Here is a 14,537-nt window from a genome sequence, read left to right on the forward strand (position 1 = left end):
CCCCGCACGTTTCTCCAACTGCAACCTCTCCCATTCCCTCGAGCAGAACAGGGCCATGGCTTCCTACAGAGCCAACCCGCTGGCGTTCACGCCGTGGCCGGTGACGATACTCACCACTGCCGTATACCTCGCCCTAATCATCCCCCTGCTGGTAATCCACCACAACGTCCCCTCAGCGCCCCAGACCAACCCCAACGGCCTCAATCTCACAGAAGCGTGGCAAGACCTCCAAAGCCTGACGAAAGGCTTCCATCCCTATAACTCCCACCAGAACGATGAGGTCCGCTCATGGCTGCTAGAGCGCATCTACGCGATCAAGCAAGCCGCCGCGTCATCCGAGGAATTCAATGACGCGAAGGAGGAGAAGCCTGAAGTATTCGTTTTCGACGATCTGGTCTCCAACCTAACCTTCATCGACAACCAAGTCGGCGTTTACTTCGAGGGCACCAATATCCTCGTCTACATCCGCGGCTGGGAAGATAAGAAAGGGAATTGGTGGGAGACGCCCGGTCGAGCACCCGTCGGCAAAGGTGGCGTCCTCGTCAATGCGCACTACGATAGTGTCTCGACGGGCTACGGAGCTACAGATGATGGCGTTGGAGTTGTGACTTGTCTGCAACTGGTGAAATATTTCCTCACGCCGGGCCACGCGCCGCGCCGCGGTTTGGTGGTTCTCTTCAATAATGGCGAGGAGGACTATTTGAATGGGGCGCGCGCTTATAGCCAGCATCCTATGGCGAAGTTTGCGCATACTTTCCTCAATCTGGAGGGTGCCGGTGCTGGTGGTCGCGCTACATTGTTCCGCAGCTCGGATACTGAGGTCACCCAGGCGTATGCGAAATCGGAGCATCCGTTCGGCTCGGTGTTGAGTGCCAATGGGTTTGAGAAGGGGCTTATTAGCAGCCAGACGGATTATGTTGTTCTTGATGGTATCTTGGGTCTGCGTGGACTCGATGTTGCTTTCTTTGAGCCCAGAGCTCGTTATCACACTGACCAGGATGACGCGCGACATACTAGCTTGGATTCTCTTTGGCATATGCTCTCTGCGGCTACTGCTACTACGGAGGCTCTTGTTTCTGACTCGACTGATCGATTTGATGGACACGTTCACGACGACGGGAATGTGCCGAGTGGTTCGGGTACTCAGGCTGTGTGGTTCGATCTGTTTGGAAGCGCTTTTGCTGTGTTCCGCCTTCACACTCTGTTTGCTCTGTCGGTGACTCTGTTGATTGTGGCGCCTTTGACATTGCTCGTGACCAGTGTGATTCTGTCCAAGGTTGACAAGATGTATTTGTTCCGCTCATCAGTGTATTCTGAGATTGGCGATGAGAACATCTCGCTGCGGGGTCTGCGAGGCTTCTTCCGCTTCCCATTCCTGCTTTTCATTCCTACGGCTGTGGCTGTGGGATTGGCTTACATGGTGACAAAGGTCAACCCCTTCATTGCTCACAGCAGCTCGTACGCCGTGTGGAGCATGATGATCTCGGCTTGGTTCTTTTTAGCATGGTTCGTATCTCGCGTTGCGGACTTCGCGCGCCCATCGGCTTTCCATCGTGTCTACACTTGGACCTGGATGTTTGTCCTCACTTGGTCTATGATGGTTGTCGCCACTGTTTATGAGCATGAGGAGGGTCTCGCTGGAGGCTACTTTATCTTCTTCTATTTCGCGGGCACATTTTTGGCGACTTGGATCTCTTACCTGGAGCTATTCGCTCTGCCACCAAAGTCAGAGTATGTTGGCCAGTTCATCCAAGGATCACGGCGGCCCAGTAGCCGTGGAAGTCGTCTTGGTGCCTCGGTCGACGAGAACGAGGACGATATTGCCGAGGAAGAGCCGACTGAGTCAACGTCGCTATTGCATGGTGATCACCGCACCACATTTGCCAACTACGTCCATGTTGCGGGCGACCACACATCCCATGACCTAGATGACGAGGAAGAAGATAAAGACCCAAACGTGTATGGACATGAACAGTCTTGGAGTGGCAGGATGCCGCGATGGACGTGGCTCTTGCAGCTGCTCTTAACGGTCCCTGTGATCCTGATGCTGATAGTCCCCTTGGCTCTCCTGATCACGGCCGCGCTCAACCAGACTGGCCAGGATGGAAGCCCCCAGCTCATCGTCTATATCTTCATCGCCAGTCTTACTTCACTTCTTTTCGCCCCAACGCTTCCCGTAATCCACCGATACACTTACCACATCCCGATCTTCATGCTCTTTGTCTTCTTCGGCACTCTGATCTACAACCTCGTTGCCTTCCCGTTCGCAGACTCAAATCGTCTAAAGCTGTTCTTCCTCCAGGAAGTCGATCTAGATAACGGAATCTCCACTGCCTCCTTGACCGGCATGCCTCCATATGTCCGGGACGTAACCTACGGTCTCCCAAGCGCAGCAGGTCAAGATGAGACATGTGAATGGATATACAGAGGTAAAAACCACGTTCAGCGCTGTTCTTGGGATGCACCAATACCGCACGTCATCCCCGATGCCGAAGCTGTATCCATTGATCATGAGAATACCAACACTCTCCTGAAAGCCACCGAACTTTCTTCCGACTGGATCTCCTTCAGTATCTCCCAACCTCAACCAAACATCCCCTCCGCCCGCTTCGAAGTCTCGGGCCAAAACACCCGTGCTTGCCGTATCAACATGGACGGCAACTTCATCAAAAACTTCAGTGTCGAGGGCTCTTCCGCTCCAGACCGCCGATTCCTTAACCCATCTCGGGACGGCTTAAACCGTATCCAGCTCTGGAGTCGCACATGGGATAACAAGTGGACGGTTGACATCAACTTTACGGAGCATGACTCAACAGAGACCGATGCAGCCGTTGATGAGACTCCTATCACGGGTCGTATCACCTGTCTATGGAGTGATAATAACCAGATCGGTCTCATTCCCGCTCTAGATGAGGTGCGGCAGTTTAGTCCGGCTTGGGTTGCTGTGACTAAGTTCTCTGATGGATTGATTGAGGGGTCTCGGGCGTTTGAGATTAAGCGTTCGAGTTTGGGGGTTGTTGGATCTTAACAAATGATTATGTTATGTTAGTTTATTCAATGTATTCGTTATGCCATATGGGTTTCAAGCGCTGCTACTTATTAACAGGATGACGATCACGATTACTTGTAGTTTTGAAGAAAGAATTCACTTTGGAAGACATATCTGGTCTTATTTGTTTATCATTTGCAATCGAGTGCCTTGGGTTTCGCCTTGCGATGTCTTCCAATTTGGTGTCAACTCCATATATCCAAGTCAAATTCGGGGTCTTCCTCCAATCACATGACCCTTATAGCCTACGGGATTTCTAACATATTCAAGGAATGTTCCTCGTACATCACGTTCTGTAGAAGAACCCGGATTGATCTTAGACATAGATACAGTGACGCAGCAATAGTTTTGACACCTTCGAATACTCAGATTCTGCCGGTTGAAAGTTCGATTTTTCAACGCCTCTAGACTGGCTTCCTAATTAAACACTTGACTGTTGTGGATTAGGTTGAATCTTGTCTTCTATACAAAGCACTCACTGAAGCAAAAACGTTTAGCAAGTAAGATGATATAGACTTGATCTTCGGTTTGCGATAGGCGGTCTAAAAAGCGGTCTAAAAAGCGGTCTAAAAAACGGTCTGTCCAATAGTGTTAAAACATTTGCAGTGTCACTGTAGGGTATATGCCTACTTGACATGTAATTACTCTTCAGCGAACCCAAAATTTAGTCTGCATCGAGGACAAGCTTGCTGTCGTCCAGATGCGCAATTTCGGTGTCGTTCTAGTACTCACTGGGACGCAAAATTCATAGTAAAAACAGACCATCCCGTAAAAGTACGGGAGTGGAGAGGAAGGCGGAGGGCACAGAAACCCTAATTGCAGACGTCATTTTGGTGGCTATCATGCCGTACTACCACAGTGAGATATGGGTACAGAGTCCACGGACAGCTATCTTTCTTCTGGCCTAGTCCAGTGGGCACATGGTTGTCATTCTAGACTGGCAATGCGTTGCTTCTGTTAACCATATAACTTCCGACTGTGCGCTGCCAGTAGCGTCTTATCGATCTTCGGTACATGACTGCCTTTGGCGCTTGATTTCCACTCTTGCTCCCACTGAGCGCGGATCTCACCGCGAATGTACGCGTTCTCCCTCGTCAGGGACGGACGGAAGGGATCTTGTCTAGGCGCGCAGCTTCCCGAGCTAGTCGGTTTGCCGCGTCGTTCCCTCAGTCATCACAATATCCTAGAATCCATTGGAGACGGAGCGCGATGCTCGTTGCGTGGACTTCTGTGGCCGCTGAGAGGATCGCGTGGACGAACCGCTGTCCTAATTTATTGCTTGCTTTCTGGATTGATCGCAGGCTGACTTGCTATCACATAGAATCTTCGCCGTCATTGGACCTCTATACGCGTCGCTTTAGCGTTGCAATCTGAACACCATATTGATGGCGTAAAGGATGCCTATGAGCTCTACTACGTGAACCGACCAGCGGTCCATCTGTCCCAGTTGAGTCTGTTCAGACACCATGGCCTCCTGGTTTTCATCGAGTGCGACCATGGCTGCGCCAGATGATCCTCACGACCCGAAGCATCCGAATACACAATCACATCGGACGTGAACTGTACGGTTTCTGCCCGTTTCTTCGCAATTTCAATCTCTGTATTGGTGATGGGTCTCTGAATTTTTCTTCGAGGACGCAGATATTACTAAAACAATTTATAACTTTTCGAATTCTTAAAATTCATATGCATTGCTAATAGCTCTTATCAATAGCTATCGATCAAGAACTAGATAAAATAGAAACGTGGTTGTTGAGATATAAGTGTAGCATTTACTATGTATTTTGGAGTGCGGCGCTCGCTTGGGAAATACGTTACGATATGGGACACCTGGATATTGGTATCTTCCTCGTTGCAATTCCCACAATGCCCTCATTCCCAACCACCCCTCTGGTTCGGTCCAGAGAAGATGGCCTGCAGATAAGATAGGGTTGCCGCAATCAACTCGCAATACTTGAATTGATTTCTGTGTCTGCAAACTTTTAGCTATCGCCTCCCTTATGGCGTTCACTTAGCTAAGGGCTACCCCCTCTGAGCTCCTAATGACTCCTCTATTATTGTTTACGGTTACAACACTGGATTGAAGGTTGTCTAGAGAGGAGGAAGATGTTTTGTAGAGTCGAAACCACTAGCGCCTACCGAGAAGCTAAGGCGCGTAGAAAACAATGTAGACGGCTTAGTCATAATTATTGATTCTAACGAGGAAGAGCCTAAACAACTAATATACGTAGAGCCTAGCTACGATTTTTGTCTAGAGGAGACTAAGGTCGATCCTACTACTCCGTACGAAGAGATTCTACGATAGATTGATATTCCCCTCGGAAGCCGAGTTCTAGGTATGGCGGTTCCTTGGGTTCTCCCGGAAGAATTGCGCTCACCCCTTAACGCCTTCCCGCCTATTTTGAGAAACACAATTATTATATCTGCAGTTTGCTCCGACTTTTCAAGACGAGTTGTGACTCTGCCGCTTGCGCCTCCTCACCCTACACGGTTTTGGGGTGATTTGCCAGGTTGAAGCGGCGATGGCCAGAGGCATACATAACACGTTCTGAAACTCCAGAGTATCCATATTGTCCCTTAAAGGATTAAATTAAATATAACGCCTGCTTGTATTATTTGTGCCCAGCACAAGCTTCCCTTTGGGTACAGCAGCCAAGACAAGGAAAGCCCCACCTGGCAGACATTATCCTGTCTATAGTTATAGCTGCATATTAAGCCACCCTGTGCATTGCTCTACTCCCCTTCTTTGCCCCATGGAACATCAATCTTCCACACACGGGTGTCTGCCTTGAACAGGGCTGTAAAAACATCGCTGTTCATTTGTTTTATTATTATCATTTCAAAAACTACCGAAAATTACAAGCTATAAACATATATGTCTTGGTCATTGAATTGTAAAAATCCCCTAATCTTCCTAAAAAGGCTAGATATCACCTAAAAAGCATATTCCTACAAGCAATAATCCCGACAGACCATGGTTGTTGAGATATAAACCTGTAATTTATCGCATTTACTATGTGTTTTGGGGTGCGGCGCTCGCTTGGCAGTACGTTAATCGCAATAATGTTTAAGTGGCAGCCATACACTGAAAATATATGAGAGACATAATCATCTTTGAACCCCGCTGGCAACCCGCTACGTTGCCAAATTCATGCGCCAAACCTGTCTTCTTGCTCAGTTTCGACATGCTGATCAAGAAGAGTCCGATGACGAAGCTGAAGACCTTAACCTCGAGGTCATGGAATAGAGTCCTGAAGACGCTGGGCACTCACCAACGCTTGCCAACACCGTCGAGGGTGGAGAGAAACCTCCATAAGCTATTCGAATATACCCTGCCGGACTGGGCGATCCCTAGACGGCCTGAAACAACAAACCACCTAATTGAGGAAGAAGTGAGGATGTCGGAGAACGGGGTTTGATCTTGCTACAGCAAGAAGTGACTGGGGTCTTGATACGGAGGTGTGTACATGTCTCGTGAGAAGGAGAGAACATTGGAGAGGTGGAGGTGCATCCACGCATTCATTTCTTGTATTCAATGCTCACTAGCATTGAATTTTCATTTGTACTGGGCTTTGGGGATACGGGTTTTGCTTATTTGACTTGCATGTACGGGCTGGTGCTTCCACTCTTTGAGAACCAGCCTCACTTTTTGTACTGGAGCATGATCAGGCGTACGGGACACGAGTTCTTGCTTCAACTGGAAAGAAGCGCCTGAATAGCCATTACGATACTAGTTAGGCTCCAACAGGCTAATAGAACTTTGATTGATTGATTGATTGACATAATCATCTTTTCCGACTCCACGCAAAGCAACATCAGGATCACCCCTTCACGAACTCGTGCATCTCATTCATAGCGCGTCACAAACTGGTTTAGGAGCAGGAGGAGCAGGAGGAGCAGGAGGAGCAGGAGGAGCAGGAGGAGTAGGATTGACGGGGTTGGGTTTGACATAGGGCGTCCCACGGTGATTGCACACGTACGCGCTCGAGCACCACTTGCCGTCGTCGAGTTTATACAGCTTATCGCAGTGGTAAGAATAACACTTGAGGGGACGATTCATCTCATACGTGTGCCAGGCGTCTCCAGCAGCAATCGGGTCCTTGATGCTGGGATTGATATGAACCTGGAAAACGTCGCCATTCGGCATCCTCGCGGACACACCACCGGCTTGACCCCAGGGGTATGACCCGCTCCAGGGTACATTGACCATCATTGTGGGCCTGTACGTTTCGAGGCCATTGCCTGTCCAGACATCGCCTGGATAATAGATCATTTCACGTGAGGTCGAACCGCCATTGACACCGAGGCCGATACCACAATCGGCTAGCACGAGGTTTTCGGACGGGGTTCTCTGGGAGAGCGAAAACGGCAGTGAGGAGAGGAGAAGCGATAATAAGATCGTTAAAGGGCGTAGTTGTAGTTGATGTATGTGCATGGTGATATTGTGAGAGAATCGGAGTGGTTTTAACAATCAAAGATAGGTATGGTATAGTTATTATGGGAGTGCTGTTTGTGATCGGTTTATAAACTTCTCAACACAGGTGGTATACATTAATATTTACTCGGGTATCAGCTGAGGCGCGGGCTATACTCACATGCATTTAGCTCTTGGTATACATTAATATTTTCTTGGGTATCAGCTGAGGCCTTGCCCGGCCTGGGCAATGCTTACATGCATTTGGTCCTTGCATCGACCCGACCCGAGTCCCTATCGGTTATTTCGACCTCCTCCGTATCAGCAAGCCAAGCTCTTAGCTTGTTTTGCCCGCAAATATCTTAATCTCCAGCTAGCGATTGTCTGGAGTTGATGGTGCCAAGAGTTATACTCTGCTCATCTTATGCATAAGTCTCGACTCGGCCACCGCTGCTCCATTGGCGATTTGCTCCGCCGGCTATTCCGATTTGATCTTTTACATCAGCGTCACTCAGGGATATGCGGTCACCGCATGATGTATACGGGATGAAGCAGATCTAGATCCGTCTTCTTTGCTCGTGAGAGCCATCTCAGCTTTCAGCTATACGCGGGGCGCTCTGTGGCTTCGGAACACGTCAGTGTGTTGTATGAAACTGCTCAGCTCACTCGTGACCATATTGTTCAAACGAAGAAGGCCATAAACCAAGTCTCCCGCGTCTCAGCAACTATCGCGATAGATACTATATTATTTTCCCACACCCTGATCACGTCAACTTCAGATAGACCCCAAAAAGACTGGGATTAGCCATGATGTTCCTTATGCTCCCAAGATCGGCCTTACTAGCCTCTCTTCTCGGAAACTGCCTGGCGAACCTCCTCACACCATTCGGAACCACCGCCAGTGCGAACGCCATAAAGTTTCAGCCAGTGATTGATTTTGATACAGAAAGCTGCTACAACACAGCCGCTGTCGGCACGAACGGACAAGTGAATGACGGCATCGCGCCGTCTGTCGCTCCCCCACCTGTGCCAACCCACTGGCTCTTCACCTCGAATAACACCGAGGAGGATCGCATACTCCCTAACCTGCGCGGCTGCCGTGAAAAGGACCGGCTCGACCATGGCCAAGTCTACGTCCGTGAACGCTGCAACCACGGCTGGTGCGCGTACCTGTACGGGTACTATTTTGAAGCGGATCTAGGCTGGCTGGAGGCTCATAAACACGACTGGGAACACATCATCGTCTGGACGCTGAATGATAACATCTTTTTCGTTTCGTGGTCCGCGCACGGCAAATACACAACCCACCACCAGTCTGCTGTTCTCTTCGAAGGGACTCATGCGAAGATGGTGTATCACTTGGGCGGGGTGGGAACTCATTCTTTCCGCAAGGCTGAGGCGAAGGATGATCATGTTGAGAACCACACGGGACAATGGGTCAAATCCCCGCTGGTTTCCCTGGAGAAGCTTGATTGTGACATCGTTAGAAAGCTGCTGAATAACAATTGGGGGAGTGCGGTGTCTGATCTCAAGAAGGACAGGTTTGGGTCGCAGTTGGATAAGTGGATGCCGTACGATGCGAGGAACAACGAGAAGTATAATCCCTGGGAGCCGGTGGTTCCCTCATGGGCTACGTGAAGTACATAACGATGGCTGGACAGATAACGCATACCATTGGGTCCATTGACATTTTCACGGCTTAGTTTCCCAAGCTTCGTAGGCTATTATAATATCCTCCACCTTTCAAACCTAATGACTGGTTATTACATTGAAGAGAAAAAAACTTTTGCAGTCTTGTTTGCATTTGTAGGCTCACTGGGCTCACTCAGATATATTTAACATCTCCAATACAGTAGATTGAACACCATTTCGTCCCAATTGATTCACTGCTGTAGGCACAGCGGCTCAAACGTCTCTTGTAGTAAATCTCTGAGCTGAGCTCTTGCAAACGTATACAGCGAACCCCAGGGCCCAAACCTAACGATCTAAATACCATCTGAGCTCAAGTCCTTCGACAACACAGGCAGACCATGAGTTTGAAGACACCATAGAGAAATTTGGTTGTATGATGCTTCCAGTTATACTTACGTCCATATGCCAAGATGCCGAGCGTTTCAGAGGGAACGGTGCGATCCAATAACATTCTGTTATTGTTCAGCTGAGGGGGTTAGTGCAGTGGTCGCGCGACTTGGGTGCATCTTACCCTGAGTCTCACCCCAACTGTAGCGCACTCACCCTTCTCACCCCCGGTCGCAGGACCATAAAGCGGCTCTCATCCTAAACTCACCCTGGCGACACCCACCCGACTACTAGTCGTATGTAAGCCACACCGATCTATATAGCCTATATCAGTCGGCTCCAATATAAGTCGGCTCCTATACAATTACTTTCCATGTGTAAACAAGTACATACGACCATAGGGTGTGGAGAACAGGGCTTCCCGTCCGCTCAGCCGTACTTAAGCCCATTACTCTACGCGGCCAATTCTCGAGGCGCCTTGAACATTAAAGTGGCGAGAAAAAACGTTTTTAGGGTGAGTGTGGGTGATATAGGTGAGAATTTTGGAGACCGAGGTGACAGAGGTGAGAACGGGGTGAGAATGGGGTGAGAATAGGGTGATAAGATGATGGATATCCCTCCGCATATCTACCTAAGTCAGGGTGATATGTACCTAGGGCCTTGATTCCGGCTTATTGTAATTTTTTTCTTCTTTCACTTAGCGTTTATTACTATGTTCCCTAAAGATCTCTAGAGATCTCTAGATAAGCGCACCGTATGTGCCAGCACCGACAGACTAGGGCAGAGGTGGGATACTCTGCTGGTTATGGAAAACATCATTCGGGTCTACCGCAGACTTGACCTGCTGCAGGCGATGCAGATTCTTGCCATAATACCCCGTCAATGCCTTGTCAGTTGGTTGTCTGGGATCCACATTCCCCACGTACTGGCCATAGTAGGCATCGGGTTGCCCACTAGTCAGAACTTTGCTCAACCCATCCAGGAACTGCACCGTCGTGTCGGTCAGGCTTCCACTAGTTCTTCCAAAGGAGAACATAAAGTATGAAGCATCGCGGTGATAGAAGGCCGTTTCTGATGGCGAGACGTCCCTCACGGCACCACCCAATGCCGCGAAAGTGACCGCGTACAAATCAGTACAGTTTTTGGTCGTGGCTAAGTACTTGAAGACCTTCTCAGCAGTATCATCAGGTATGAGTGTCTGTTGATTGAAGACGAGAGATTTGGCATAGAAATGGGACGGGGAGGCAATCCCAGCCGCCTCAGTCTGAGCGCTTGCGGCGGCGGAGAAGTCGAAGAAGTTGGTCCAGGTTTTTATATGTGTGACGTCTGGCGCTAATTTAAAGTGGCTGCTGAGGTTAAAAGCCTCGAATTCCTCCTGACTGCCAAAGTAGGCCCCACCCAGTATCATGCTATTCGCCGTCACAACCAGATCGTAGGCCATGTGTTGGGGCAAAGAGCCGCCGGCGAGCAATGACTGCCAAGTCAAGAATACTTCTGCGCGGGCTGCTGGATCTGTCCCCTCCCAGACATAAGAGTAGGTGACACTGGATGCAGGAACGGGCTCGGTACGTATAGAAAAGTCGGTCACAATGCCGACGCTTGAAGCGGCGCCACGCACGGCAAAGAAAAGCTCCTCGTTGTGTGACTTGGACGCTCGCACGATGGATGAGTTGGCCAGAACAACTTCTACCTCCTCCACATAGTCGAGCAACAGCCCGTGCATGCGTGACGCCGCTCCGGCACCTCCAACAGTGGCATGTCCACCGAGTCCCACCGTGAAGGTCGTCCCATGTGGAACATGTCGACCACCGTTGTTATACATGAGCTCGGTGACTCGGCCTAGGCGGTTACCTGGTCCCAATCTAGCAGTCCAGCTGGTTTCATCCATGCTGAAGTGCTGCAGATTATCCAGATTCACAGACAGCTCGCTGGTGGTTGATCCATAGTTGCCATAGTTGTGTCCGCCGCTTTTCGGTTGGATTTTGATGTCTGAATCCACGGCACATTTGACAGCGGCCGCTACCTGCTGCGTATCCTGGGGCCAGACAATGGCGGACGGGGTCGTGAGAAGGTCGAAATTGTACGGCGCGACGAGAGTAGAATAGTTGGCTTGGTTTGGAAAGGCGACGGCGCTGGTGTTGCCACCTACTGAAGCCAAGAGACAGGTCGCAAATGCACTAGCAGCCTGCATTTTGAGATTATAATTCTGTAAGGTTAGCATTATTTCTTCATTGAACTCGTTGGGGTATATATAAGGCTCTTGTGCGCGGAAGAGTTCCGAGACCATTGCACAGCTAGCTATAACTCCGAACTCCGTGCTCGCCTTGGGACAACTCCGAGGTCGAACGGGGGCGAAAAAGTGCCCAGACAGTTGATATACGCTTCTCCATTGCAAGGGACCGGTACGATACTTCTCATTGGCACAGACATTCCGGAACTGTAAAACAGCCTCCCTTGGCAGGTCCGTTATGGACGGAGTATTCTCAACTCCGGATACGAGATGAATCAATAATATGTTCACGGGTATTTACAGACTAACCTGAAAGTGCAATTCTGAACAGATTCGACATACAGAATTCATTTATCCCATCAACCCTTGGCTTGATACCCCAATATCAACTCATATACACAGATAACGTATCTCAAAGACTAGAGCCGGGAAACTACTAGAAACACTTTGATAGACATAAATAATACGGCTAGTCTGTAAAGAGAACATGCACACGAGAGAGGTAATAGTCAACTTCTAGGGACTCCGATGAGTTGAGTCGTTTGTTAATTAACTATTTTCTAGGGCAGATATTGATATTTATATGCGGCGATCATCCCAAGATAGAGCCCAATTCTTGGCTTTCAAGTGATGCCAGACCAAGGGGCCCATTCCTAACAGCTCTCACTCAGAAGATGAGTCCTTGTCCTTCTCTGTAGTAGTAGTAGCAGCTGTTTGCTGCAATTGCATCTTTCTCATCATCTCTGCCGCTTCGAACGAGTACTTGCACTTCATCCGGACTGCTTCACCGTAGCGGTACATGATCAACGGGAATGGAATGCACAAAAGTGTCAAGAATGCCGGGATAGAGGAAGCCCAGTGAATTCCTAGATTGTGGTACATCTGTGTCGTGAAAAGAGGAAACACAGCGCCCACGACCGAGCGGAAGATGGCAGCTGCAGCCAGGACAGAGGCCGCATAGATGGTGTAAGTGTCGATCAAATAGTTCATAATTGGCAGAATGACGAGCACACAGCCGAAGCCAAACGGTGCAGACAGAATGATACTAACAGACCAGTGGATGCTGGGGTAGTTGGTCCAGGCAAAGGCGAACATGCCAATGGGGAGTGCGACACCTCCAACAATTGCAGGTGGCAGGCGCGACTCGGGGGTTGCAGATTTTGCCGCAAAGAGATTCATGTAGCGGCTGTTGTTGTCCCAGATGGCATAGGCAAGGCCAAAGATGATGCCAACAGCAATTCCCAAGAACGCCAGTCCGCCGATGCCAACGCTCCAACCACGGTCTTCATTGTACACGATGGGCATGGCACCCATGAACATGTAGACCGTGCCGTAGATAATAGCCATGTAAACTGATGCTATCAAGACGATGGGCTCCAGGAACAAGAAGATCCAGGGACGGAACAAGGCACGCTTGAAGACTTCCGACGGCAGCTTCTTTCCTTGGTTCTTTTCCAAAATGCTCACGTAGATCTTGCCATGGGCTTTGGCCAGTTGACGCGCCCGTCGCTGAAGCAACACCGGGCCATATGTCTCAGGAATGAAGACGATTCCCAGAATGCCGACCACGCCAATGAAGATCACGCAGACACCCTGGACCCATCTCCACCCGACGCTCTCAGATACGAATCCGCCCACGATTGGCCCCAAAATGGGACCGAGGAAGGGCGCAACACAATATATAGTCAATGCCAGACCACGCTGAGCAGGTGGGAAGAGATCAGAAATTGTTCCGCCAGAGTTGACGAGTGGAGAGCCGCCAAATGTGCCGGCAAAGAATCTCAGGATGAGGAGGGTGGCCACGTTTTGACTGCCTGCGGATCCTCCTAGAAAGGCGACCACGGCGACGTGAGTGATAATCCAGAGAATCTGTCTTCCGTATAGTTCGGACCTTAAGCCAATGTTAGCTGAATGTGTATAGTATGTGTATAGGATGGCACCATTGAAACGTACTGTGAAACAACATATGGTTAGCTGGGCTCTGTAGAAGTGACAAGGTGGTATAACAGCTTACCAAAGGACCCCATACGGCAGGGCCAATCGCAAATCCGAGCACAAAGAGAGAAAGCCCGACAATGAAGACCTCGGTGCTTATGTCAAAGTCCTTGAAGACCTCATTTGCCGAAACCGAGTATGCAGAGGAGGTAAAGGTCACGGCGAAGACCGAGAGGGTCGCAATGGCTGCAAGGAACCATTTACGGGACTGACCCCAGTTCATCGGATTGCCGGGGTCGTCTTTCTGGAACTCCACGACGAATGGATCATCTTCGGTGCCCGAGCCATCGTAGCTGTGACCGTTTTCGACCTCGCCTGTGTTGACAGGAGCCTTTGGCTCGGTATGAGACATGGATTTGTCTTAGCGGTGCAAGTGAGTAAAGATAGAGATCAATAGCACTGTGTTGACGATTGACAAGACTGTGAAAAAGAAAACAGGGAAGGAGGAAGCTCCGTCTAACAACTTGGAGAATATTAAGAGTGTAACTTTCAATTCTAGGCTGTGCAGCAGGAGACCTTTTTCTTATCTCACTGCTTTCGATCTATATAACGGTTACCGGACGGCGGAGTTATTTACTGCGGAAGCCGTCAAAGACGGACTGCTCTTTCATTGGTCGAGCTGTGGCAAACGGATGCACTCCTGATTGGCTGCTTTCTAGATTTGCGGGACGTGAAACTAACTAGCGAATGACAGAGCTTTCCGCTGCGGGTCTGCCACCGAAACGGGAAGGCATTTGATTGGTGAACTACTGATTATCAATCAGGGTAGATCTGGGGCCTTGATTGACAGGGCACTCCACTCTCCATCCCCAACTGTTCGATAAAGACCT

General features: G+C 49.6%; 5 protein-coding genes across 5 annotated transcripts; 2 read left to right on the forward strand and 3 right to left on the reverse strand.

Annotated features, from left to right (window-relative positions):
- Positions 1-55: 55 nt before the first annotated feature.
- Positions 56-3,028, forward strand: N7446_002646 (M28 family metallopeptidase; the record flags this gene model as incomplete). The annotated part of the gene is made up of 1 exon (XM_058511395.1): positions 56-3,028. One exon carries the CDS (start codon positions 56-58, stop codon positions 3,026-3,028), a length of 2,973 nt encoding a protein of 990 aa, XP_058376931.1.
- Positions 3,029-6,899: 3,871 nt separating this feature from the next.
- On the reverse strand, positions 6,900-7,484 carry N7446_002647 (uncharacterized protein; the record flags this gene model as incomplete). The annotated part of the gene is made up of 1 exon (XM_058511396.1): positions 6,900-7,484. One exon carries the CDS (start codon positions 7,482-7,484, stop codon positions 6,900-6,902), a length of 585 nt encoding a protein of 194 aa, XP_058376932.1.
- A 789-nt stretch (positions 7,485-8,273) lies between these two features.
- On the forward strand, positions 8,274-9,101 carry N7446_002648 (NPP1 family protein; the record flags this gene model as incomplete). Its single annotated transcript, XM_058511397.1, has 1 exon — positions 8,274-9,101. The coding sequence occupies one exon, from the start codon at positions 8,274-8,276 to the stop codon at positions 9,099-9,101; it is 828 nt and encodes a 275-aa protein (XP_058376933.1).
- Positions 9,102-10,257: 1,156 nt separating this feature from the next.
- N7446_002649 (FAD-dependent oxidoreductase) lies at positions 10,258-11,673 on the reverse strand (the record flags this gene model as incomplete). Its single annotated transcript, XM_058511398.1, has 1 exon — positions 10,258-11,673. The coding sequence occupies one exon, from the start codon at positions 11,671-11,673 to the stop codon at positions 10,258-10,260; it is 1,416 nt and encodes a 471-aa protein (XP_058376934.1).
- Positions 11,674-12,375: 702 nt separating this feature from the next.
- Positions 12,376-14,059, reverse strand: N7446_002650 (MFS transporter; the record flags this gene model as incomplete). The annotated part of the gene is made up of 2 exons (XM_058511399.1): positions 12,376-13,581; positions 13,727-14,059. The coding sequence occupies 2 exons, from the start codon at positions 14,057-14,059 to the stop codon at positions 12,376-12,378; spliced, it is 1,539 nt and encodes a 512-aa protein (XP_058376935.1).
- Between the last annotated feature and the right edge of the window lie 478 nt (positions 14,060-14,537).

The sequence above is a fragment of the Penicillium canescens genome (genome assembly GCF_028828765.1).
Source record: "Penicillium canescens strain IBT 15451 chromosome Unknown utg000002l_segment0_segment0, whole genome shotgun sequence".
Lineage (NCBI taxonomy): Eukaryota > Fungi > Ascomycota > Eurotiomycetes > Eurotiales > Aspergillaceae > Penicillium > Penicillium canescens.